Genomic DNA, 25,904 nt, shown 5'->3' on the forward strand with positions numbered 1-25,904 from the left:
CCTGTGCTTTTCCTTCTTCTGTGTAAAATGCCTTTTTAGTTTTATAGCTGACCACACCTTTATACTTAACGCAGTAGAAAACACACAAGTTTAATAATGACTGAATTCCATTTACCTGCTTCAGTCCTTCAGGTCCTGGTGTTGTTCACGCTGCCTCACCGTTACACTGTCATGTCTTACTGAGACACTTAAATACAGCAGTCTCGTTAATGTTATTAGTAACAGCTGTGTTTTTTTCTGAGGCTTGCTGAACAAACATCATTTTACATTGACAGAAACAGAGCCTGAGATGATTATTAGTCAATCAGCAGTAAAACTATCTGCAGAAATTTGGTAATCAAGCCAAAGTTTCACTTGAAAACTTGCTTTTCTTTGCCCACTGTGATGATAAACTCAAAATGTCTGGATTCTGGGAGTTTTTTTTTAGACAAAGCAAACAATCAGAGTGAAAGTGTACAATTTCCCAGACTAAAAGAAGAATGAATCAATCATCAGCAGATTAAACAATGAAGGAAACAAATGTAGCTGCGTTCCTACAGAGAAATAAACCTTTGGTTCTCCAGTATGAAGGATAAATGATCTAGTGGTGAAATTACCTGCATTACTTTACATGTGAGGACAGCGCACTGAGAGTCTTTGAGCAGGAGGGGGCACTAAAGTCTTAGAGTGGAAATCCTCCAGTGGCTTAATGGGGTATGGTAACTGGAAATGTTCTTTGCTATTTATATATTTTCTAACAGATGTCACATTGGCTTGAAATGTAAAAACCTGAACATCATGGCTCTCTTGTTAAAAACTCTGTGCGAGTGTCTCAGTCTCATAAAACAAAGACACCCTAAAACTAAACGCCCATAATGATTGAACATATCACTGCTATACATTTCACCTGCATGTTAGTTACTCAGACATTAACACAATGTTTATCTCCCATTTATGAACTCAGTACGAGTAACAACCTACATCTGTGCTCTCCCACAGCGCACAACCATGACTGTTTCTATTTCACGTTGAGTGTATCCACATATAATGCACTTTATTTCCTGATGTATGTCTCATCATGAGTGCATCCACTCCCATCAGCACCATCATCAACATTAGAGGCATAAAGAGTCAGAATGATATAGAAATGTGACCTCGTCAATCCAGCCACAGCACTTTATTCTCTTCACACAGTGCATTTCCTTAAAACACAATATATAATTTAATATCAATATAAAACTCCATTTGTGTATATAAATTATGCATTCAATACAGCAGCTCTGATATATACTATTAAGCTTTGGTACAGTGGTACATTTATGTATCTGAGTGGGTGTATGTTGTGTGTGTACATGCTCGTTGTGTGTGAGTGTTAACGGTGTGCCCTGTGGGCATCATCAGTAAGAAGGCGAGTGTAGGTGAGAAGGGAGCGGGAGAGGGAGAGTGAAAAAAGAGGTGTTTGTGTTAAATATGTGTGTGAGTTCACAAAGGAACCAAATGTATCATCACTCCATCCGTTGAGGCATCATCAGTACTGTGCGCTCCAGGCCGGAGCACTGAGGTTGGTGCAGCTGGGAGGATGGCAGCTGCTGTGGTGTGAGGGTGGGGGCACCACGCAGCAGTAACCTGCCTCCCCACCGGTCACAACTTTACTTTGGGGATAGGACACAGGAACACTGCCCTGCACAGGGAGAGAGAGAAGAGAGAAAGTTGTAACCGCAAGTACTTTGTGAACTGCTGAACGCCTTTGCTGAGGGCTGAGATGTTCGACTTCAGACGCAGAATGAGACCCCTGTGATGCTCGGTGTTTACCTGAACCACGCTACATTGATGAGAGGCCATTGGTGAGTAGGTCCCCAGCACGGCCTGGGTCTGGGTGTGGGAAGACTGCTGCACCCCCACAGTAGGGGCGTAACCTGCTGCAAACACACATGTATATGAGAGATTATTAACAATATATTTCATCACTGAATTTGTTTGCAAAAGGTTAATATAAGAAAAAAGGCACAAGAGAGCTTCACAGTAGTTTTAGAACAAATAAGGAGTTGTGAAGAACAAAATGCAGCATTAGCAAACCATTCTATAAGATAAGAGAAGGGAAATCCTTCAGAAATGTTATTGTCACAGTAAATATAAAAAATCATCCAGGACACAATGTGAATGTGGTTGTTCATAAATTTTGTTTCATCCAGCACCTTATAATCTTTAATTCATTATTTTGTGGCTGCACAAAAACTTGAGTTGTTTTGTGTTTTCAGTTTTTATCATTATTTAATTTAAAGACAAAAACATTAAAATAATATATAATTTCTATGTTGTGTTAGCAATGGATATGGTTGGATAAAATCAGAACAGCAATCCTTTTTTCATCATTCGTGCTGCACTGTTGATGCAGTCATTTGTATTCCTGCTCCAGTGTCACTGCTTTGAGCCCTGTATAATTTCAGACATTAATTTCAGTTTATTCTGTTAAGAGACCCTGGTGCCTAGAGGGTGTTGACTGATTGTTTGCAGCTGTTTCAAAAGCATTTGCTCATTAAAAACTGAAGAGGCAGCAGTCTATGATATACTGTGAATTCTAACACATGATGGTGTTAAAGTGTGTGTGTGTCTTCTTGGGTTTTATCCCTGTGTTGAATAGAAGCAGCAGGAAAAGAGACCGGTTCACTGTGAGACCCTCAGACTACATCTCTGACAGTGTAACGGCCCCCTCCTCTACTGCCACAGTCTGTGCCTTTCTCTCTCTCACACACACACACACGCTCACAAACACAAACACAAACACAAACACAGGTGGTAAGTACCTGTTGGTTGTGCTACTTGGCTGTGGATGTGCTGGCTGGGTGGTGAGACAGGCCTGCATCCATGCTGAGCTGAGGTAGGGTACTGGCCGTAGAAATACACAGGCACCTACAGGAAAATCATATTCAAATCACCATTTTTATTTCTTTAAATGTCATTATTTGGTGTCAAAATCCATGGGCAATCAATGCAGCCTTCTTAAAACAGCAGACACAAGATGATTGTTTTATGTTAGGAGTCAGCAAAGAAGTGAAAGATGCCTGTGTGTGGCATGTGTGTGTGTGTGTGTTGTATGTACCTGAGGTGAGGGCTGGCAGTAGCTGGGGGGGTTGGGAGGGGGAGGAGGAGGGGGAGGAGCTGCATAGATGTAACCCTGACTGGGAGGGTAGAGAGGCGGGGCATCACCCGTTGACTGACAGCTCACTGTCACATGACCGAACTGCGAGGAGAGGTCTTCAATCTGCTGGGTGAAGGAAAGGAGGTCAACGCGCACAAGGATGACCGTAAACACACGATACACACAAACACACACATACTGTAAACACGCTCATGTACGGCACTTGTTGGACTGCGCGCTGATACATACTGTCGAGTATGGCTGTGAGGGAGTGACAGGCAACATCTGTGGAGCTGTGTAAGAGACAGACGAGTACTGAACCACCTGTGTGAGACACACATATGGAGACAGAGATAAAGACACAAACGGCAACATGTATGTGTGCCAGTGTAAACGTACATTATCTTGCATGTCAAACACTTCCTGCTGTGCATGTGTGTGTGTGTGTGTGTGTGTGTGTACTACCTGCTGTTGCTGCTGCTGAGAGGGAGAGCCTTGCAGCTGAGTCTGGCTCCTGATTGGCTGCTGGCTGTCCGGAGGGTTGTACACAGCAGGAGTTCCATCAGGGTTCAGGAAAGGCTGCCCTGAGAGGTCAAAGGGTTTGAGTATTATAAATGTGTATGTGTTGTGTGCTAAAATCACACTGGTTTGTGTGTGTGTGTTATGTACCAGTATGTGGGTTCATTAATATGCTTCCCGGCGGGATCCCATTCTCCATGATGTAGGCAGAGTTATGAGCCGGCTCTTCTATAATGGGAGGAGAGGAGGGGTGGGGACAAGTGGATGGCACTCTGAACAGAGAAATGGAGCCTGAGAGAAAGAGAGAGTGAAAGTACAGATGAGAAAATAAGAGAAGAGGAGGGAGAGAGGAGAGAAGAGAGTTTTATTATCACAGCACATGACAAATTCACATTTTAACATCTCAATCTGAAAACAAAAAAACTACACGCTCCACCACCGTCTGTGCTAAAAACGTACTGTGTGCAGCCCCTCGACGCAGACTTGACGATGATATATTTTTCTTCCCGAATATGTGAAGAAGTCTGGAGGTGTTGTGTGAAAATTTACAGCTATGGTGTGAAGATTCATGGACTGAGTTAAATTTTCACACCAGAAAAACTTCCACTGCTTTTTGTTAATTAGATGCTACTGAATAAAAAAACCAGATAATTTATAAACAGCGATTTTTCCCAAGTGTGATGTGGTGATGAAGTCTGGGAATAAGTTTGCTGGCATACAGGTATAGAGGAGTGAAGTGTCTCACCTTCGCTGACTGAATTTACACATTGAAGGTGTGACATAAAGAAGCGTTAAAAAGCCACTAAATGTTATTCTGTCGCAAGGCTTTAAAAAAAATTTAAAAAAAAACCCGCACCTGAGCTTCGTGCCTCCCAGCTGTGGTTGGCAGGTTGACGGGGTTTTGGGGCGGGACTTGTCCACTGGTAGGAGGAATCGGAGTCGGTGCTGCTCCAAGGTCGGGGGTCGTTGCTATAGCGACAGTCGGTCTCGGTGCTGCTCTGCCTGCTGCTGCCTGCCCAACTGGAGCCAGAGCTGTCACGGCTCCCCCTGAGAGGCACATCCAGAATTATCCTACAACCTTATTACTGCATGGGAGCCATGCCATTTAAGTGAATGGGTGCTAATATGCTACAAATAATGAAGAGCTGAAGGTTTTATGCAACATTCATTAACGTAATTATCTATGAAGAATTTTCTTCTGTTATTTTCATTCAGAATTGCTGAAAATCCTAAACCCTGACACACACGCTCAAGAAAAATCTAGGTCTGTCTTTCTGTTTCTGCCGCAGACTCTGAAAAGCACTGTGCCAGCCAGGCTGACCAGATTAAGATGATAAATGACTACACATGTGCAGACAGAGCTGTACCTGAAGAGCTGCCGTCTCCTCTGGGTCTCAGCATATGGATTGTACTCCTCCACAGCCCTGTGCACACACACACAGACATATATTAATGTTCTCATCTAAATATAATAAGCCGAAAAGGCACATGGAGAAAATACACTGCAGGCAAGGTTACCTGGTTTCTGCATGGGCGCTCTCCTGGGTACAGGGAGGCTGTAAAAGTACACCAGAGAAATTAGTAAAGTCTCCTCTCTGTCTCTTTGTCATATCTGCCTGTCTGTCTTCCCCCCGTCTCCCCATCTCACCTGGTTAAAGATTCGGTCTCGTGCTCTTTGGTACTCCTCCTCTCTCTCCTCCATTGACTTGCTTTGCTTCTCCCGTAAGGGGTGGTGTCGGGTCTGCGAGGAGAGAAACGAAAACAGGTCAAATCTCTGATAGGATACGATCAATGTCAATTATAGAGGAAATTCCAGGGAGACAAGCAGCAATAGATATAGGAGGACAGACAAACCTGGTCATCTGAGCTGTTGTCTCTCTTCAAAATAATTTTCCAGCAGTGGATTTCTTCCGTCTTGTCCTTGTGCACCTCATCCAAAAATCGCTGCTCCGGTCTTGGTAGAAAAACAAGTAACAACCGTTTTAAGTTGATGCTAAAAGGAAAGGATTTACATACATATACTCACATACACATTACGCATGCTTACATGCGTGTGTTGCTGGTCCTGTTGATGATGACAGACTTGCCTGTCTGGTCTACATTGTGCTCCATGCCAAAGTAGGCCGCCACCCGATGGACCAGCATACGGTGGTAGGACGACATGTGAGGGAACTTCTTAAAGGGGCTGAGAGAGATAGAAACAGGGGAAAGATGTGGGAAAAAGAGAGGTGGGATAAAAAGAGAGAGTGAGCGAAACAGGGGTGGGTGGGGGGGAGACAAAGATAGAACGAGGGAGTGACGAAAATGGGAGGGAGGAAGGTGAAAGTGAGAAAGTAGAGAGAAGGAAAGAGAGGGAGGTAGACTGAGACGGGTTGTATTTTTTGGCTTGAGTCCAGTTTCATCCCCTGTTGTCCAAACACACCCACACTAACTTAACTGACTCAGTGTATTGATCAGTAAATTAAATGAGCTGTATGGACAGAATTGTAATATATGAGCTGAAAACATATTTTAAATTAGCATAAAACCATGTTCAATCTTTTCAGCCTTTTTAAAAGATTGAGCCTGTATACAAGTTTTATTTCAGCACATTTGAACAGGTAGATAGCACAGCGAGGACCCAAGGTCATATACTCTCCTTCACACATGCACACACACCTATTGCTGGTGATGAAGTCTATCATGTCCTGCTCCAGTTTAATCAGCATCATGCGGTCTCTGGGGTTGCTGTTGAGGGTGTCGATGATAAACTGGTGCAGGTCTATGCCAGTGGAGTCGGTGTACTCCACACTGGACTCTGAGAGCAACAAAAGCAAGGCAGGATAATAAAAATACAAATACAAAAAGCACACTGCAATATTAAACAACCCAGGAGAACTACATCTAAATAGTGTTGCAGAAACTTGCTTTATTACATTTTATTTGCTTTCTCTTGTCTCTCTTTTATGAGACATCAATCACACACACCTTTGGACAGTGAATGTTTCTTTGGATCTGTGCTCCTCTCCTGCTCTTCCTCCTTACAGGAAGTTCTCTCATTGTCAAGGCAGCTTGATGAGATGTTTGTGTCTGGAGAGGCCTGCAATAGAGGAAAATAAAAGAGTAATTTGAGTGTGGTGATGATGAGGGGGACAAGATGGATGTGTGTGTGTATGTGTGTGTGTGTGTGTGTGTGTGTGTGTGTGTTACCTGTATTTCTTCAAATGGTGAGGGCTCCTCGCAGACGGCCATACTGCGCACTAACTTTCCTTTAGCCTGTAACACACACACACACACACACACACACAAGCAATATTACAAATTCATAGAATGTAATGCAATCGATATTTCAGTAAGAATGAATAATGAGAGGAAGAATTATTTTAGCTTACCTTAACTTTTTTCTTTGGTTGCACCTGGTTACAGTGTTTCTACGAGTGAGGGCACAATTTGTCATTAAGTGAGCACGTGAGAAATGGTGGTAGGGGGAGGGTGCATGATTTTAAAGTGGTATATCACTAATGCAGTACATAGAAGAAGCTGTGTTTAGTGTCACTTACCTGCTGCTCCAGCTTCTTACTGTCATGCTGAGACTCCTCGTTATCCCTCTGATTGCAGGGGGACAGGCATGGCGGAGGGGAGGGGCAGGCGATGATGTCACATGACGTCAAATGACAGGGTTTTAGGAGGGCATCTGCACTTTCTATGGCAACTTCAGTCATCCTTCTGAACAACACAAAAAACTGACTGTCAGGCTGTGTGGATTTATCTAAATAATGCAAGCATTTGTATATTTTACTGCTATGTAAAAAAAATGTCTTCACCAGCATTTGCATGAGCATGTGTTTATGTGTGTATGCTGTTCCTACCTATCTGGAGTTGTTTACTGGAGAGCCTCACAGGTGAATGATGAGGTCATATATCCCATGTTCCCACAGGGCAGCCAGAAACGCAATTATCTTCTCTCCACCCGTGCTCGCCTTCTCCACTGTTCCTCTCTTTGCCGACTCTTCACTGGTCAATGGAAAATAGCCTGAAGAGATTGAAAAACACAGGGAAAAAAACAGTGTTAGTGGTCACTGTACAACAGAAACACCACTACACTATTTCACACACATACACACTCTCACACTCATGCACTCTCATATCAAACAGTTGCCAGTACATAAAAGCATAGCTGCTGGAAATGACATCAAGTAGCTAAGCTTATGTGTGTGTCTGTGTATGTGTGTGTTAACCTCTGTCTAGGCTTCCCAAATGCTCTCCAGCTGACAGTTATTACAGTAAATCTGCCTGTGCATCTGTGATGGTAACATATAGGCCTGTGCCTGGCTGTGGTATTTGTTTGTGTATTTACATGTGTGTAGCTCATGTAAACGCATGTCTGATGTGTGTGTGTGTGTGTGTGTGTGTGTGGGTGTGTGTGTTTGAGTGTGTCCTCGAGCTTTTCTTAGAAACAGCAGCTGTGGAGAGTATCATCCGATCCGCCAGCACTGATATTCCCAGAATGCCAAGCTGAGTCTGTGATCCCAGTGGTAAGAATATTGCCGAGACCAAAGAGATAGACACACACAAGAGGAAGTGGCATTCCACCGTCTTTTCCAAAGGGCCAACTGCGTTCAGTGGGGACACATTCCACTGTAACATGGAGCTCAAGGGGACACTTATTCCTGTAACACCTGGGACAGAATAACGAGCTCAGAGGATGCTGAGTCCCATAACATGGTTATTTAACACCCGACTGGAGATAACAGCAGTTTTTAAAAAAAGACCCCCGTCAGTCCATGTGCAACTAAAGTGGTGTTTACTTCCTGTGCCGCCTCGATGAAACACAATACATGACAGCAGCGATTCCACTCGGAAAAAATATTTTTAGTATGGAAGTGAGCCGTCTGAAATGTCTGCATGTGTTGCTCTAAAATTTTTATGGTGTGAATATCATCATCAAAATTAATATGATATGTGGCACTTTTACATTTGTAAAAATAATTAATACATACTGTACTTTAGCTGGTTAGTGTGATAACAAATTCGTGGCATGACAACTGTAAATGTTTTTTACTGATATATATTGGTATTGATTATTGTTCCACTCACACTTAAAAGACCATTTCACATGAAGGTTTCCGAAAAAATTAAGTCTTGTGATGTAACTCTCTCTTTGAGTCGAAGGCCATTGCTAACTATGTATTGAAAAGATGTGATAGACACAAAATTCATCTGAAATTATTTTGATAGTTGATTCATTGTTTGCATAAATTTTCAGGCAACAATTACACAACATGTCCTGGTTTCAGTTTCTCAAATGGGATGATTTGCTGCTTTTCTGTCGTATATAATAGTGAACAAAATGTCTTTATATTTTTGAGTGTTGCTCATAAAAAAATTATCGAGGTTAAGGGGGCTCTGGTCAATTGCAATGCATTTTTTCACTCATCTCTGACAATTTATAGACAAGACAATTAATCAAGAAAATACTCTGCAAATGAAAACATAATGAAACTAGTCTGCTGTTTGTTAGAGCAGGATGCTGCGAACAATCTGTATCTCTGTCTTAGTGCGGTGGTCTACTGCAGCCTAGGGAGGAAGAAACGGTCCGCGGGCATACAAACACTCAAAAGGACATAATAACTTGGGAGGCTCCCTAATGTGCTGTTGACAGGTTCTTGCTGAGGTGTCCTTTAACCAAACAGACCAGCTTCACTGCTGCACTGTAGCTGACCTCAGATGCAGAGGCGAAGGGCAGGGAAAAAACGATACATGTCATTTAATTATTGCAATCAATGAAAACTGTGTATAAAATAAGAGAAAACATGAACTGTAGTAGAGCTATAGCAATCAGAGAGGAATGGGAACACAGCAGGAGAAGACAGAGAGGGAAAAGAATGACATGGGACAGATACACTAGAGAGAAAACAAGATGAATGGGAGGCGAGGGAAGCAGGGGATGAGGAGAGATGAGGAAACAGTCTGCAGGGACTTTAAAGGTGAAGAGGGGTGAGGGAAGGCGATGGAGAAAGAAAAAAGTGAGGAATTAGTGATAGAGAGGCTTGCAGCACAGTCTGTCTCCGGGCTTTTCAGCCGACGGCCATGAAGAGGGGATTTGAGTGGAGCTACCAGTTTTTGAGCTGAGCGCTGCAGAAGCGGCCGGCCGCCCGGGGAGAAGGTGTGACACGATCATTAGCGCGTGACGGATGGCGGCGGGAGGCAGGGAGCGCCAGTACCCGCTACATCATCATCCATCTGCTGCTCTCCCCGAAGCCTCCAGCCTCGGAGCCACTTACTCACCAGGACACCTTTCTTCTCCAGCCAAAAGCTGCCTGGCTCATCTACACTGACACACAGGCAGGCCAGTGGGAAAACATCCAAAAGCTACTTTAGATGGCCATTGTCAGCTGAAGCAAGTTATATTAAGTCCTTAAGCCCAGTACAATCCAGTTTGTAATTAAGACCACTGAAAAATCTGTCTTTGAATACCAGGACTATAATTATCAGTGGTTGTTGTATCGTTTTAACACTGTATGCTTGTATTTATCATCTTTCCCTCTCCACTTATAGACATTTATCTGTGCATTTTACTAGGACATTCTGCTCTGCTTTCTCTTTTTTTATTAGCATTCTTCCATCTCAAGAAAACCTATAAAAACTAGAAAACATCATTGCCTATGGTCACAGAAGCTGCTGTTTGTGTTTTGTCTCTAAGGTTGCAGCTGAATTTAAAAGGGGATTTTATGTTTTCTCCCCCTCAGCTCGGCGCTCATTAGGAAATGATTCAGCAAGGAGACCAAAAACCGAGAGAGCAGGTCTCCCTGGTTTAAAACAATAATTGAGAATTTTGAGGCAAACTCAGAGCCTTCAGCGCTTTGTTTATCCATTATGCGCACAGGCTTTGCCCCCAAGCCTCTAATTGGGCTGCTTTTGTTTTCTCTCTCACATTACAGGGTATTTTGTTTTTTCTTACCACATTTTGTGTGTTTGTGTGTGTGTATGTGTGTGTGTGTGTGTGGGGGGTTATATATACATATATTGTTGCCTCATCTGTGCTTGCTCCTTTTATATTTGCAGCTGAAATATTTCCTTTCTTTGCAGGTTTTACTTTCTTCTTTGCCTTAAATATGCTTCTTGCTGCAGCATATTTAAGTCAAATAAAACAGGTCATGAATTATTTCTCCCTCCACTTTAAGACAAGCGAAGAACAAAAAGTAGGCTACTCGTGAAATTTAGGTTACATTGTCCTTTGAGTCACCAGCACCTGGGCAGCCACAGCAGCCTTACTGCCGAAGTGACTTGTGGGTGCGACAGCTGTGGTATTCTGCAGCTGAACTCAAACCTGACACGGGGGGGAAATACCTGCATATACACGAGCACACAGAAGAGTACAAAGTGGTGGTCGTGAGGGGCTACTTCACATGAAATACGCTTCGTAACTCTTTGCAGTTCACGCTAAAACCTGATGGCAGCTTGACAGTGCAGCAGCGCACACACGTTTAAACGGAAGATGCGATAAGTAGGCTAAAACAAACAGGTGTCATCTTCATGAACAACTTTGCGGCATCCTGTTAACCCATATATCACGACCGAACAATAACGGCGCTCGATGGGCATGTGCGATCTACTTTTCGGGATGGGACTCTCTCGGTCTTGGATGACTGACTGCAGAAAGCCGGTAAGAGCCGTGCCTGCATGTATGAGTGTGTGTGTGCGTGTGTGTGTGTGTGTTTGTGTCGCATTACCGTGACCCAGGCTAAGCTGAAACATCGGGCTATTTTTACACCCGGGCAGGGGAGTGAACCTCCTGCTCCGGGACTTCACTGTGCTGTCAGCTGCATGTGGAGCACGGAGGACGGCGGACGAAGGATACACAGCGGGGGGAGGACTAGTGTGCAGTCAGGTTTATGGCTGCTAACAGAGAGGAACTTTTATCTGACAAAAAACACCGGGGAATTGGCAACTTAAATCACCTTTAAACTCATCACATTTCTACTCTCAAACACAAAACAACCAAAAATATTAAGACAGAAGCAGGTGCTTTTAAAATCACTAGTTAAAAACCGGGCTGGCATTTTTATCCAATATGTATGTGTTAGGATAAAAAGTATATATTTATACAACACATTTACCGACTCGTAAATGACCGTTATCTTTCATTCAGCGGCGTCGCTAACGTTTCAGACCCGGGGGAAATGCGACTGATAGCTGCGCTCCGGGCGCAGTTAGCTAGTTACATCTCCCAATTTAGCCGTTTTCACAGAGGACTTTCGGCTAAATTATACAAAATTTCGCAACCTAATGTGTTGTTTTATCGCCCTACTTCATTATCAGGTGTGTTTAATGTCGCAAAAGTACTAGCAAGAGGAAGCTGCGTTGACAAAACACCATCAAAAAGACAGCAAGAAGCGTCGATGTGAGTAACCGTTAATCAAGCTAATCGAGGAGATGTACAACCATCACCGCGGTGACAGCGTCCGTTATCTTACCGTGAGCTGATGTCTCCCTCCCTCCGTGGGCTTCTGCCGGTGTAGCCTACCGACCGACGGACTGCCGTACACCCAGCGTCTGTTGACTGGTGAGGTCCGTTGCTCCTCCTCCGCCTTTTGCCTGTCTGTGTCGGAACAGGAGGAGCGGGAGGGGAGGGGTGGAGGAGGAGGAGGAAGAGGAGGAGCAGGGCCGACAGCTCTGAACCCTGAGCCACGCGCCCACACACTCGCAAGGAATGCACGAGAGCCAGTGCTCCACCAGCCCACTCATCTCTATCTCTGTCCCTGTCTGTCGCTCCTGTGCTGTCTCTCTCTCTCGGTCCTCCATCTCGTTTCAGCTCTGCTTCTTTTACTACCTCAATTACTGCAGTAACTGACTTCAACACGTGAAGAGACACAAAAATAAACTCTCTCTTATGCCTTCATCAAAGCTAAAGATACGCCTTTTATGCAGTGGTGGGATGTACACTTTACTCAAGTGTTGTACTTAAAGTACGAAACTGAGTGTACTAGCCTACAACATTACACTTATGAGACAACAGGAACAGACAAGGAAAGGGCCCCCTCCTACATAGACTTGAAAGAGACGTCATTTGTGGTTTTGTGTTCTTTAGTGCTCATTTTGCATCCCTTTGTGGCTGTTTGCATGTCTTTGTGGTCATTTGATGCCAAGTTGTTTATCTTTGTGGTGATTTTGAGTTTCTTTCAGTGACATTTTTAAATCAAGAGCAGGGGTCCCCTGACTCCTGTGGTCAGCCGGGCGTGTGCGTTAGGCCTGTTCAATAATCCATCCATACTTGTACTTCAGTACAATTAAAGGAAATTATTCTATTGACACCAATATATTTATCTGACAGTTTAGTTACTTTACACATTAAGATTTTACACATAGAACCTATGAAGCACTGAGCTGATGATACACTGACACAGATTAAACTATCCATCAATATATGAAGTACTTACACACTCAACTAGCTACAACAGTAAAATGCTGCCTACACAGTCCCAATACTCTATGTACATTTTACTAATAATAAATATATACTTTTATCTAAGTGACACGTTCAATGCAGGACCTTTACTTGTAACGGAGTATTTTCACATTGCAGTATTGCTAATTTTAATTTCAAGAGTCTGAAAACTTTATCTTTAAACTTTATATTTGCAAAGTTTTGGAAAAGATCAGACACCCTCTCATCTGTTACCTAGAGACCTCACATTAATCCTGATGATGGAGAACTGCTTAAAAATGTGAATGTCACTTTTAATCTGCTACTTCTTGTCCATTTTGATTTTTCAATAAACTTACCATATCCACGTCAAGGTTAGAATAAATACTGCATCCAAGCTGATATTAAAATATTCTAATTTTATTGATAACAAGAAGAGACTGAGTCAAAAATATTGTGGTATATAATTCAGGCAGTATCTCTTGGCTCTTATAATGATACAATATATTCTATATGTATGTATGGATTATACAGTTAATTAACCTCACTGCCATAGCACTACACTCTATCATTCAAAGCCGGATTGAAATTACAAACACTAAGTTCAGAGGATGGAGATATACTGTTATATGGTGTATTATATGGTTCATGAAAAAAGACTGCGTCAGAGTTGGGTTATTTGCATGATGAATAAATCTGTCTCCTTGTCAGAGTCAATTCAGTGGCAGGAAACAAGGGTGTCCTTTACCCTCATGTCTGTCGGCACTGGCCATCAGAGGTGGAGGAAGGTGGAGCTGGTTTTAACTGCTGTATACACTCATGGGTGGTCTGATCTATGAAAATGCATCATATTTTATCAAATGATTGTCTACTGTAATGGAGCAAAAAAGTACAATATTTACCCATAAAATGAATAATGCAAAATTTCACATTATTTTTTCATGTAACTGTTCAGACATAAAAAGTTTAATTCCAGTGGATCTTAGTTGATCTGAGAACAAGTTTTATCGTTGAGTGTAAAAATATCAGTATTCATCTTAAACAACCCAACATGTGTGATACGTCTGTATTTGTAGGATGTGACCTCAGTGTTCACAGTGGTAGCAGCAGCCCTGGACAGGAGACAGGAGTATCCTTTATCACCATGTCTGTTTGTCTGTCTGTGACCAGAGAGTCCCTCTGAATCACCCACTCATGTCTTTCTATGGTTACAACACAACAGACCCAAGTAATAAAGTATCTAGTTACGTGGATGACATCCTGTTGAATGTTACCATGCTTTGTATCAGTATCGCAGCCAGGTCCATTTTAGAATTGCTGAGGTCATGCAGTATGTCCAAGTTCAGTGATGTCTACAGCCCTGACTCCAGCCATCCTTCACAAATATAACCAATAGGGGCACGGCTGGATCGACCTGCTGGGGCAAGAATGACCTATCGAGAGGCCTTGTTAACCTCCCATTCCTTCCCATGCAATGTATATACATTTTTAATGGGGTGATACTACCAGGTCCCAAATGTCCTCTGAGGTAATTTCATTAAACTATAACTATAAATTATAACTGGCACAAACCAGCTGATACACAGTAGGACTAGAGCTTTTGGGTCCCCGGGGTTAGTTGCCCACTTTGCCCTGCTGATACTATCAATTTAGGGTCTTTTCCAGGTGAAGGATTAGTTGTTGGTTCTGCTAGTTTGTCTCCTGTTGTTAATTTTCTCAGTGTTGATGTCATTCAACCTAATATATGCTATTACTGTTAGTGTACACAGCTTGAGAAGAATCTGAAAGCAAATTAAAGTTTGGCCTGGGTGAAGGGTGTTGTAAATCTTCTGCCAATAAATGGAAATCCAGCATTTGCATCACCCTGACTTGTCAATGGTCTCTCATAGTTGATGGGTATTGATATATGCATTATCAGTGACCTTCATCTGTTACTTCTGATTGTTGTTTAGCTGCAAGAGAAATTTGGACTTTCTATGAATAATGTCTTCAGGTTACTGCACATCAGCAATGACGTGAGCACCCACACATTTAATTTGTTTCTGTTTTTAAACACGTCATGCCTTATAAACAAAACCCTGCTGAGACAATACCTAATTTCTATAATGTTTAACAATCCCTTTTATGAAAACAGTCAAGACCAAATGGGAGAATGAACAGGAAACACACAGATCTGTGAGGAGATAGGAGTATCAGGTCTTGAGAAGATTCATTCTTGTTCCATTAATTCTGGGCTCATTCAGTTCAAAGTCATTCACAGACTCTATTATTCAAAGAAAAAAATCACACAAGATATAACCCGAGATCTCTCCACTATGTGATGATTGTAGCCTGGAGGAGGCAAACCTGATTCACAGCTTCACCTTTTGTCCCACGATAGAAAATTATTGGTCTGAACTTTTTAAAACACTCTCTGAAGTAGTTAATATCTATAATGAACCAGACCCTGTTTTAATAGTTGTGGGAATCTCAGAGCTGATTTCAACACTGTAAAGGACAAAACAACAAATTCTCCCTCACTGCTCAATGCCTTACTAAGAATATCCTTCTTATGCACAGCACGAAAAAAGGTCGAATTATGTCTCAATGAATTAACCAACACTGTACACCCTGAAAGCAGAAGGTTCTTGTTAAATGACAGACTTAGAGTTTGATAAGATCTGGCAGCCTATCATCTGTTACCTAGAGCCATTAAACATTAATACCAGGGATCGAGAACTGCATGTAGATTTGAATTTTATGTTGTTTGTTATTCTTTACTAGAGAACTGTGAATGTCACTTTCATTTCAGCTACTACTTGTATTCCATTTTAATAATAACCACCCCTAAGTGAGAATTAATACTGTATGGCCACAACAGTAGCTATTGCATTCAAGCATTATTTTATTAATGCTTGAATGCAGTGTAAAAAATATTGTGATATCTAATTTTGTTAATATTGTTTTGACTTTTGTGATGTACAACAGGCATACAGTAGTAGTATGTACAAGTACAGTACATATACGACCTATAGGTTCAAAAACACCAGCTAGACACACTGTGATAACCACAACTTACAGAGATGACTGAGCATAGGCCTCAGGAAGTGCGTCATCCAAAAGCTAGCAGACATTGCTATGTGTGTGCATCACTGCTCTGTCTCCCCCCCCCACACACATACACCTCTACACAAGTTTGTCATACTATAATGACACTTCACTGACTTAATATACTACGTCACACTCAACACAAATACCATAAATTCAAGATCGGGCCATTTTTTTTATCCCCTAAGAAAAGTCATCCACTGACAACTGGTGTGGATATAATATAAAAGTTGTCCTGAAAAGTGGTTTATGACAGAAACACACACACTCACACTCACACATATACACACACTCACACCTGCTGTCAGTATGGTTGGCATGTGTGCACACAGGACAGAGACTCAGCGGCGCTCGTTTCCCGTTACGCGTGCACAGAAATGCCGCCACTGTTGTGGCTTGTTATATAAACACACCTCATTAGAAAGTGCACAGCTGACTGTGTGTTTGTATGTGTGTGTCATACTGTTACATCAGTTCCAGGGCCTCGCTGAGGTGCGGCAATGTCTGTTTAAAGACCTTACTAGAAGTGGGATTAGAGTGGCCCTCGTCTCAGGGAGGCAGTGAAGGGTAAACTCACTATCTCTTCTGGTAGACACATAAAGTAAAACCTTATATCATCAAATATTTATCTACAGCCTTACCTTGAAAACTACAGGTTCACATTATGTATAAACTTAAATGGTGTCAGTGTTTGTCAATAGTGAGTTCATAACTTATAAATGTTTTTAAATCCATGTTATGCTGTTTAAAGAAATATTTAGACATTTTATGAAGTTATAATAATATATAATAATAATGAGATTGACATTGTCATCAATGGTAAATGTGAAGCTACAGAGAGAGCTGGTTAGCATAGTTTAGCTTAGCACAGATGTAAGGCAACAAAGTCCACCTTCTTAGTGCTTTATCACCTCTAAAGCTCACCAATTAATATGTTGTATCTCATTTTTAACCCCTACTTAAAGTGTGTTAGGTGTTTTATGTGACTTTTTCTAAGCTGGGGGCGGTTACTGTCTTGAATCGTTGCTAGGTACCTCGCACATAACTTCTGCCACCCATAAAATGGCAAATTTTTATATTTACACTTTTGTTTTTGTACTGATTCGACAATTGATATATAACTTGTTGAAAAGTGAGGTTTAATGGTGCTGGTGAGCAGATTTTGATATCTTGGAAAGAGCTAGGCTAGCTGTTTCCCTATTTTCAGTCTTAATGCTAAGCTAACCGGCAGCTAGCTGTAGCTACATAGCTCCCGTGCAATCATGAGAGTGGCATCAATCTTCTCATCTAACTCTGGCTTACTAAAAGCAAATGAGCTTATTTTCCAAAATGTAAGACAATTTCTTTACTACTTGCTCAAGTTTTGTGAATGTTTGATCACGAATAGGAGGCCATGTTTTTTTTTCTTCTTATTTACCATTACATCACAGATCCAGAGTAACTTACACCATCACTTCTGAATCTGCCCATGTAGACATTGCTTTCTCCTTTGATCATCAGTGTGTGTAAATGTCTGTGTGTGCATGTGTGTACAAGAGATCGAGTGACACCTCAACAAGTGAAGCTCATAAATATTAATAGGGGCCTCGTGAATATTCAGAGGGCTGGCTATGAATATTTAAACTATGATGGAGCATGTGGCCCGGGTGACTAGACAGCCACAGACAAGAAACAGACAAATAGACCTCCTCCTTTGCTTCTTAACCTCAGTGAGATGCAGCAGTGCAGCCTTTCTTTTAGGCTACATTAATTCTAATTAAGAATACATAATTTTTATGATTTTGTTGTCATGTGAACTGCTCGGGACAAGAATAATGGTCCTCATGATGTTTTTCAACACACTACTGGCTTCTGTGTTTAAATGAAGCAAACCTGCTGAGTGGAGACTTCCTAATTCAAACATTGCAAACTGTCCACATACAGTATATAACATAACCAGAAGCAGTTTTAACATGTATACTATTTATACCATATATAGACCATATTATAGAACCATCACTGACATGTCATAACTGCACTGATTCACCCTCTTATTTTCATATCACAGTTACATCCCTTCCAACTACCACTGGCCCATTTGTTTATTGTTAATTCTGTACATTTGATTATCTTTATATGGACATATTATTTTTGCTGCTGTTTGTACTAAACAGCTATAGAGCTGAATCTAAGTCAGTCTCATTTTTGTCATGTTAAATACTGTATCTGATTATAAATTATGTATGAAAGCACATTTGAATCCCTTACAGTATGATAAAGCACCATTAATACTCATGTCAGAAAATCTATTACTCTATATGAATTCACAATTATGCTAATTTACATACAATTAATTTTAGAATGCTGTTTTTAAATGATCATAGTGAAACTATAAGTCTAACTAGGCTGTAACTAACTATACATAGCAAACATTTTGTGATTATATTTCTTAATATGTGTTAATATTCCTATAAGAAACCATTTTACATGGTAATCTAAAGGTAGTTAAAGATCCTATGAATAGGTTACATCTTAAAATAGTGTATCATCTACCCAGAGTCACAATTCTGCATCACAACAGGGTTTACATTAGTAACAGAGATTTCACTATTCTGATTGGTAGGATGCAGGCAGATGTCACTGCTGTTTTGCATCACAAATTAAGAATTTGCTTGTAAATGTATCTGAAGATGTTGTGTGTAAATGTTAATAAAGCTGCTGCAGAGAGTAGAGAGGGATAAAGTGAAGCAGAGCAGATCCCAGTGTAGGGTCTGGAGATTAGGATGGGCCTTTTGAGTAGGTTTCAGAGGTACAATTTCCTGATTTCACCAGGACTGACGATTATAATTAGAGGCATCATTCAGTGTTTTATTTCACACCCACAATACAAACAGAGAACATTAACCTTGCTTGATGATGCTCCTGTGGTCACACCTTTATGCAATGCCCTATGATCTAAACTGTACCTATAACTGGGGGTACCTGAGGTAAAAAAAAAAAAAAAAAAAAAAAAAAGTGTACGAAGCCCTGATGTAACTCTCTGGGGAAAGAGGATGATGAATTTAGATGCAGTGCGTCAGCAGTCAGAATTACAAAACTATGAGCACAGTGAAGAATAATATGGTTTGAAACGTGGGTTGGGCTGAGAGTGCGCACTCAGATTGTGCCAGCGCAGAGCTAAAACAGTTAGGAGCCTGGGAGTGGGGTGAAGGAAGCATCAGTATGAAGAATCCACCTGACTGGTTTTATTTTCTGATCAATGAGAGTGACTCACGCTGTGGATCACCTTCCGCTGCCAACGGAGATGGTCCAAGACGGGGCTTGTGCTCTGTGGACAAGGCTAAAATTCGATGTGCGTAAACGCGGCCACCTACACACACACGTATATACTGTATCAGAGTGTATGAGAAATGTGTGTGAAGGTGAAGGAAGTGCACCTGTCAAGTGATAGACCTCAGCAGTGCAATGGCTGTGTGGGTTTGTGGTCTATAACGGATGTTTGACAGGCTGATGAGCTCTGGCACTAACACACTGCTTCCTCCACACATTCTCTCCCCTCCTCTGCCTGTCTTCTCATCTCTTCAGGCGGTGGGTGTAAACTCCCTCCTTTTTCTTCCTAAATGCCGCTCTTTCCATCTCCACTCTCTTCCCTCCTGCTCCTCAAATCCTTCTATGCATGTTGTTTTCGCTGATTGCGAGTTTGACAGGTCTTCAGAGAGAGAAACGCAGAGGGAGAGGAATCAAACAATCTCCTCAATTAGACAGCCCACACAAACGTACGTCTGAACTCTATACCATCTTCATCAGTTGTCGCAGTTTTCATCTTTCTGTCGGCAGACACCTTTGTTCCAGAGTTGAAAACACACTGTTCACAACAAAGGCAGAGAAAACCATTTAGCTTTGAAGAACAGAAAGCCGCGACAAGCTTTTAAGGTTTATTTGCATCGAGAGGAGGGAGTCTCTCTGCTTTCTCTGCCTTAATTGACCCATCAGTTTGCCTGAAATTTGCAAAGGCTACATAGCGGCCACTAATGTGAGGGCATTCACGATGCAAATGGATTTCTGACTGATTTTGTCATAAGATTTAATATAATCTCACATTTTCAGGGGCTACATTTCAGCAGCTTCAGCACAATTAAGGAGGAAAGGGGAAGATGAGGAAGTTGCTGTTATGGTCCAGTGTCATGCAATAATTATACCTGCTAACTAAAAATGGAAAGATCCTGTTATACTTGTAAGAAAATTCTAAGGTTTTCAAGTTTTATAGGGAACTAAGACACAAAGTACAGTACACAGAACCTCTTTGGTTTTGTTTCGCTAACCACATTTTCAGCTGTCACTGAGAGCTGATGACTAAACATCAAAGAAACACACTTAATCTAACAGTGTTAGATCCTGCACACACACACACACACACACACACACACACACACACAGAGCAGAGAGACAGCAGGCTACGAAGAAAAAGAGAAAGAGAAAGTAAAACAGCAGGAGGCAAAGAGGAAGTGAGACATGTACAAGTCCATACAGGACCTCCGGATGGTCAATAATGGGATGAGTCAATAGTGTAGTAATACCATGGTGCACTGCAGCATACCTGGAGGGGCTAAGACCTGTTGATGCAATCAGTGGTGGATATCTCGAGTTTTCTTCTTTCCTCCCATCTGTCTCCTCTCCACTTGGCTGTCAACCTCTCGCAGCCCCCACTCTCCCTCTTTCCTCCCACAACTCCTGACTTCCTCTCCTCTCCTCTCCTCTCCTCCCTCTCGTTATGCATGTTACCTGGAAAAGAAAACGCCGGCTCTGCAAAAGTCAGTTCTTGGAGATGAAGGGAGGGAAAAAAAAGAAAAGAAGAAGAAATCAGCCACATTTTCACATGTCATTCACACCACCTCATTATGCTATTTTAGTCATGCTTTCTCTTTCACTTCTCTTTTGGGATTGTATCTTTATCCTGCTCATGTGATACTGCCTCCTAATTTTATTTCACTGTAAAGAAGACTGCATGTAGATACAGTTTCACTGTTTATTACTAAAGCTGTGCTGGGGTATTGAATGGATTTTTTTTATTTTTTTGCCCTGATGCTCCCTTTATACAATTTTAGTTCAAGTATAAAAACAAACAGGTTGACATTTGAAAGATTTTCCTCTCACAGCAGTGACAAACTTTCTTTCTGGCTCCATTTTTCACCTCATCCATCTTCTTTCTTTCTTTCTTTCCTGCACATACATCCTCCTCCTCCCTTGTTCCTCCAATTCTAAGGAACTCAATCTTTTCCCTCCCTCCATCCAAACCTTCATTTCTTCTCTTCTTCCTTCCTTGTAATTGTCTTTCATCATTTCCTCCATTCATCACTCCCCTCTTTCTCCGCATCCTAACTCTCATCTTGTATCACTGACCTGGAAGCCTCGGAGCCTGTTCTCTCAGCCGTGGGCATCATGACCATAAGCTGAGTCGCAAGGCTATTTATATTTGTTCCTAATGAGGTGAGATTTCTCTCCGCCATAGCAACGGTCTCTATGGATACCCTGCACTTGGATACCAGATCCCATCCTGTTTTAAATGTCTTATTATGGGCTGCGCTTTCCCTCGTGTATCGTAGCCTAATTAATTCTGAATTATCACCCTTTGCTGTGTGAACGGTGCAGATATGCCCTGATATTACCATCGAGCTGACGGCATCAGCACAAGTTTACATCAAAAACACAGATTAACATTCCACCGGTCAATTTGCAGCATCAAAAAGATCAATATTAAAGCACTTAGGCATGCAACCTGATGCGCAGCTCACTTGTTTTAAATTGTCAACTTCTGCAACAAGCTGAAGGGAGTAGGGACCTCTACAGGTGCTCTCATTATTTGGTCTGAAACACATACACACAGGAGGAGTATGTGTCTTCTGAGAGGCTGATGGGTGTGCTATTGATCAGGTCTGAGCCAAGTGAGGAGCCGGATGCAGCACGAGACCCAGGCAGCCGAGTTCAGATCATTAGAGGATCTCTGCGGCTGGGGTCACACAGGTGTTGAGACCCGCCATCTCATTTCCTGCCACAAAGCGAGACAACCAATCAATAAAGACGGCAGAGTTACTTCTGGAGAAAGCCACAGAGGTGTAAGCGTGCACACACACACACACACATATATGGACGGTCTGTGTGTCTTTGTATTTACAGTAAGACTTGGAAATGTTCCCCGCTTTCGCCCCGATGACAGACACTGAGACAGCTGCATGCACATGTACTCACACAGGTACGTACACACACACACACACACACACACACACACACACACACACACACACACACACACACACACACACCCTGACAGGTGCTGCATTGTTATGGCATGTCCAACTCTGGCAGCTTGTTTTCCTCAGACCTCTCACCCTGTGTGATGACTCAGAGACGGGGAGATGAAAGGAGAGGCAGGGACAGGGGGTGGGGGAGGAGGAGGAGAAGAAGGGCCGGGGTGGGGTGGGGGGCTCTGACAGGAGGGAACGTAGGGGCCTGAGATAGCTTCAGTGTAAGGAGGTTAAGTAAATCATATCATTAATGCTATGTTAAGAGATTGCTTTGACCTCTGCTTGGCTGTCTGCATATGCAAGCTCGTGTGTATGTGTCTGGCCTTTGTCCCACTAAAGCAGGTGGCAGCAATGACGTCCGTCTTCTTCCCAGCAGCACGCACACACACACAAACACTCACTAACACACCTTCTCTCTCCCGCTCTGTGCTCTCCAGTGTCAGTCCCACTAGATTCTATCGTGCTTGAAATTCACCCATCATATCGGGTGGCCTCACCGCGCTGCTCGCTGACACAAGGGGCGTGCTCGCATTGCAAAGACACCCACACATGCGCGCACTCACGCACGCACGCATGCACACGCACACACAGGAACACACCGCGCAGTGGACTGACTTGATTATACAAGCAGAGCAGCTCAACCTGACAGAGGAACAGGCACCAAAAAGGAAACACGAAAAGAATATAAAAGGCTTATTTGCCCGTGTTGTATAAGCATGTTTCATCTTCCCACTCTCGCCTACCCTCACCCACACAGGTTAGATCCAATAGCTGGTGCCAGGCCTCTCTATCTTGCAACACAAACATCTCCGTGTGAAGGAATATTGCAGTCGAGTTCTTTTTCATAATCTCTTCCCTCTACACCCACACATGCACAGAGTGAGGGGGTGAGAGGGAGACGGGGGTAAAAAGGAGAGCTGGTAAAAGAAAATGAAAAGAGGAGAGGTGAGGGGGGGCGGAGCGGAAGAGAGAGAGAGAGAAGTGCTCATGAGAGCCAGGAGGTAGTTGTTATAGTAACTGTGTCTCTATACCTGTCAATCAGAGCTATTTCAGGCATCTCGCTTCTATGGGGGGGAAAAAAAGAAATTGTACATACCAGGGCCACAGGGCTGTTTCGCTGAGGCAAAATTATCAGCCAACGCACATGCACTGATACCGGCAACTTGTAAGCTGATAGACTGATCAAATTAACACCGTAAATGAGATTTCAGCACTATGTCATTCTTACTTTAAAAAAAAAAAAGATTCTCACATTTCTACTTCACACTGCAGTTTATAAAAAGAATATGAAAAGCAAAATGACAGCCAGAGCATCCGCACACTTTTCTGCACTAAAGAAGGGTTATCACAGTTTTTTCAATTACACCAGAGAAAAAGCTGCAAAAAGAAGTGAATTAAAGCTGCACCTCCTTATCTTTTTTTTCCCCTCACAGCCCTGTCAGATAAACCTAAGTAACCTCTCATTGACATCACTCATCATGTTTCTAATTTCATTCCAGTTGATTTTAAACTAGATATTATTTAACAGTGTCATGCTGAAGCTGGACCTTCCACCATTTATTTATCCATTATGTTCAACTAATGCTATCAACCATTTATCCAATACTTAGTTTCATCCATTTTACCTTTACCCAACTAGCGTTTTTAACCCACTTATCTGTTACTTTTATATAAATAGCTCAATAGTTTATTTTTTTTTTGCCCAACTACTCCAACTGTTTATTCTTTACTTTTAAATAGCCATATGAACTGATTTTTTGTTAACTATTTCAACCATTTATCCTCAATTTTAGCTGACAGTTTAGACTTCCTAGCTTGCTTGCTAATTAGTTCTCACACTCTCACTCCCAACACCTGCTTTTATAAATGAGTTGAGCTGCTCACTCTATCTTTACATGTCCCCTCTGGCAAATGAGAAAATATAGCCCTGGGGTTGCGACTCTCTGTATTAGAAAATATGTTTCCTTAATGAAGAATTTCTGTATAATTATCAACATCCTAGCCAAAGAAAACCCTCTTATTCAGCCCTATATTGTGGACAAAACACATGGTAAGGAGGAGAGGAAAAAGCCAGGAGAGAGAAAAGAGTGGGGGAGTAAGAATAGTGTGAGCACCAATATGGCTGAGTGCTGAGTTTGGGAGCCATTAGGCAGAAGGTAATTAATACCTGTCACCGCAGTGCTCTGTTCACTGCCTTTATTCTGTTTCAGACCAATTAAAATATGACACTCCTCCGGTGGAGAACGTCTTGTTAAAATTAAGCGCCTGAGACACACAGACACCTTTGATAAACACATCTAGAGCTACAATTGGCTTTGGCAGCAACGGCATGCTGTATAGATAGATAGAGAGGGAGAGAGAGAGGGAGAAACATGGCTGTGTGTATGTGTTGTGTCACTTCCAGTAGGAGATGGGAGCTGTTAGATCTGATTAAAAGTGTGTATCCTTCCTTGTGAGTTTCACTCTCTCAACACACACACACACACACACACACACACACAGTGGAGACTGACGTGATGTTATGAGACATGTATGAGCCAAGAGATACTGACCAGTGAAGACAACTCACTGCCAATGATTTGCAGCTTGGAAGGCAAGGACAGACGAATGGTAAGCAAAAACAGATGAGCCAGGGGAGAGGGAGGAGAAAAAAATGGAGGAGAGAGCAGCTGAGGATATAAAAAGACAGGTGGTATACAGAAAAAAAAGATTAGGAGCAAAGGAAAATATGATGAAGAGAGCATGATAGGAGGAAAAACAAAAAAATGGGAGAACGCACAGGGAAAAAATGAAGTGAAATATGGTGGATTCTTTTTTTTTTTTTTAAAGAGTTGAGCTGATAGGAACTCAAGAAGACAGATTAGACGCAGAGAAGAGAGAGGAAAATGGAGAGAGGTGGAGTGATGGATGCAGGCAGGGGACCAGCAGCTCTCTGCCAACATCTCCATGCATCCTTCCAGACATCACACTGCGCTGCCATCTGCCTTCCTGCCACACACGCACACACACATACACTGAAACACACACACACACAGGGAGGAAATATGTGAAATCATTAGCGTCTCCTGACACTGAATAAATATCTGGGGATGAAATCTATCTGTGGAGAAATCACCTGCGGGGAAATATGATTGGATGAGATCACGACCTCACTGGAACGTAATTTGCATGTCATCTAAATGGGATCTGCCCTCAGTGCTCGTGGAGGTCAAAAGGCGCCCGATTAGTTGAATGGGACGACTCCCTCCCTGATTGGCTGAAAGGAGCAACAATGGCAGGTGAAGTGCATGCTCTGCTCGGCTGCTGCTGCTGCTGCTGCTGCTGCTGCTGCTGGTGCTGCTGCTGGTGCTGCGTCTCTCCCTGTGAGCTGCAGGACTGCCCTCTTCTGGCTGCTTTACAAACCTCCACAATTCGATTAAAAAGAAAAAAAAAAAAACAGGAATACACACACAAACACAAACAAGACACCAAACATATAAAGACAGACAAAATC

The 25,904-nt window shown here is 42.3% G+C and overlaps 1 protein-coding gene across 3 annotated transcripts; it reads right to left on the reverse strand.

Moving 5' to 3' along the window:
* Nucleotides 1-1,116: 1,116 nt before the first annotated feature.
* Nucleotides 1,117-12,259, reverse strand: arpp21 (cAMP-regulated phosphoprotein, 21). Of its 3 annotated transcripts, none has more exons than XM_018697533.2 (20): nt 12,094-12,259; nt 7,486-7,649; nt 7,177-7,342; nt 7,009-7,047; nt 6,827-6,892; nt 6,605-6,716; nt 6,296-6,434; nt 5,685-5,822; nt 5,492-5,591; nt 5,286-5,378; nt 5,156-5,193; nt 5,005-5,061; nt 4,494-4,684; nt 3,788-3,928; nt 3,584-3,702; nt 3,368-3,442; nt 3,080-3,241; nt 2,784-2,889; nt 1,792-1,898; nt 1,117-1,660 (listed from the first exon to the last, which is right to left on the reverse strand). In XM_018697533.2, the coding sequence occupies exons 3-20, from the start codon at nt 7,336-7,338 to the stop codon at nt 1,508-1,510; spliced, it is 1,998 nt and encodes a 665-aa protein (XP_018553049.1). In that variant the 5' UTR covers nt 7,339-7,342; nt 7,486-7,649; nt 12,094-12,259; the 3' UTR covers nt 1,117-1,507. The 3 variants fall into 3 exon arrangements, with proteins under 3 accessions (XP_018553049.1, XP_018553050.1, XP_018553048.1); XM_018697534.2 differs by having other exon boundaries at nt 1,792-1,895; nt 3,080-3,244; XM_018697532.2 differs by having other exon boundaries at nt 3,080-3,244.
* Nucleotides 12,260-25,904: the final 13,645 nt, after the last annotated feature.

Source organism: Lates calcarifer, linkage group LG3 (assembly GCF_001640805.2).
Source record: "Lates calcarifer isolate ASB-BC8 linkage group LG3, TLL_Latcal_v3, whole genome shotgun sequence".
NCBI classification, from domain to species: domain Eukaryota; kingdom Metazoa; phylum Chordata; class Actinopteri; family Centropomidae; genus Lates; species Lates calcarifer.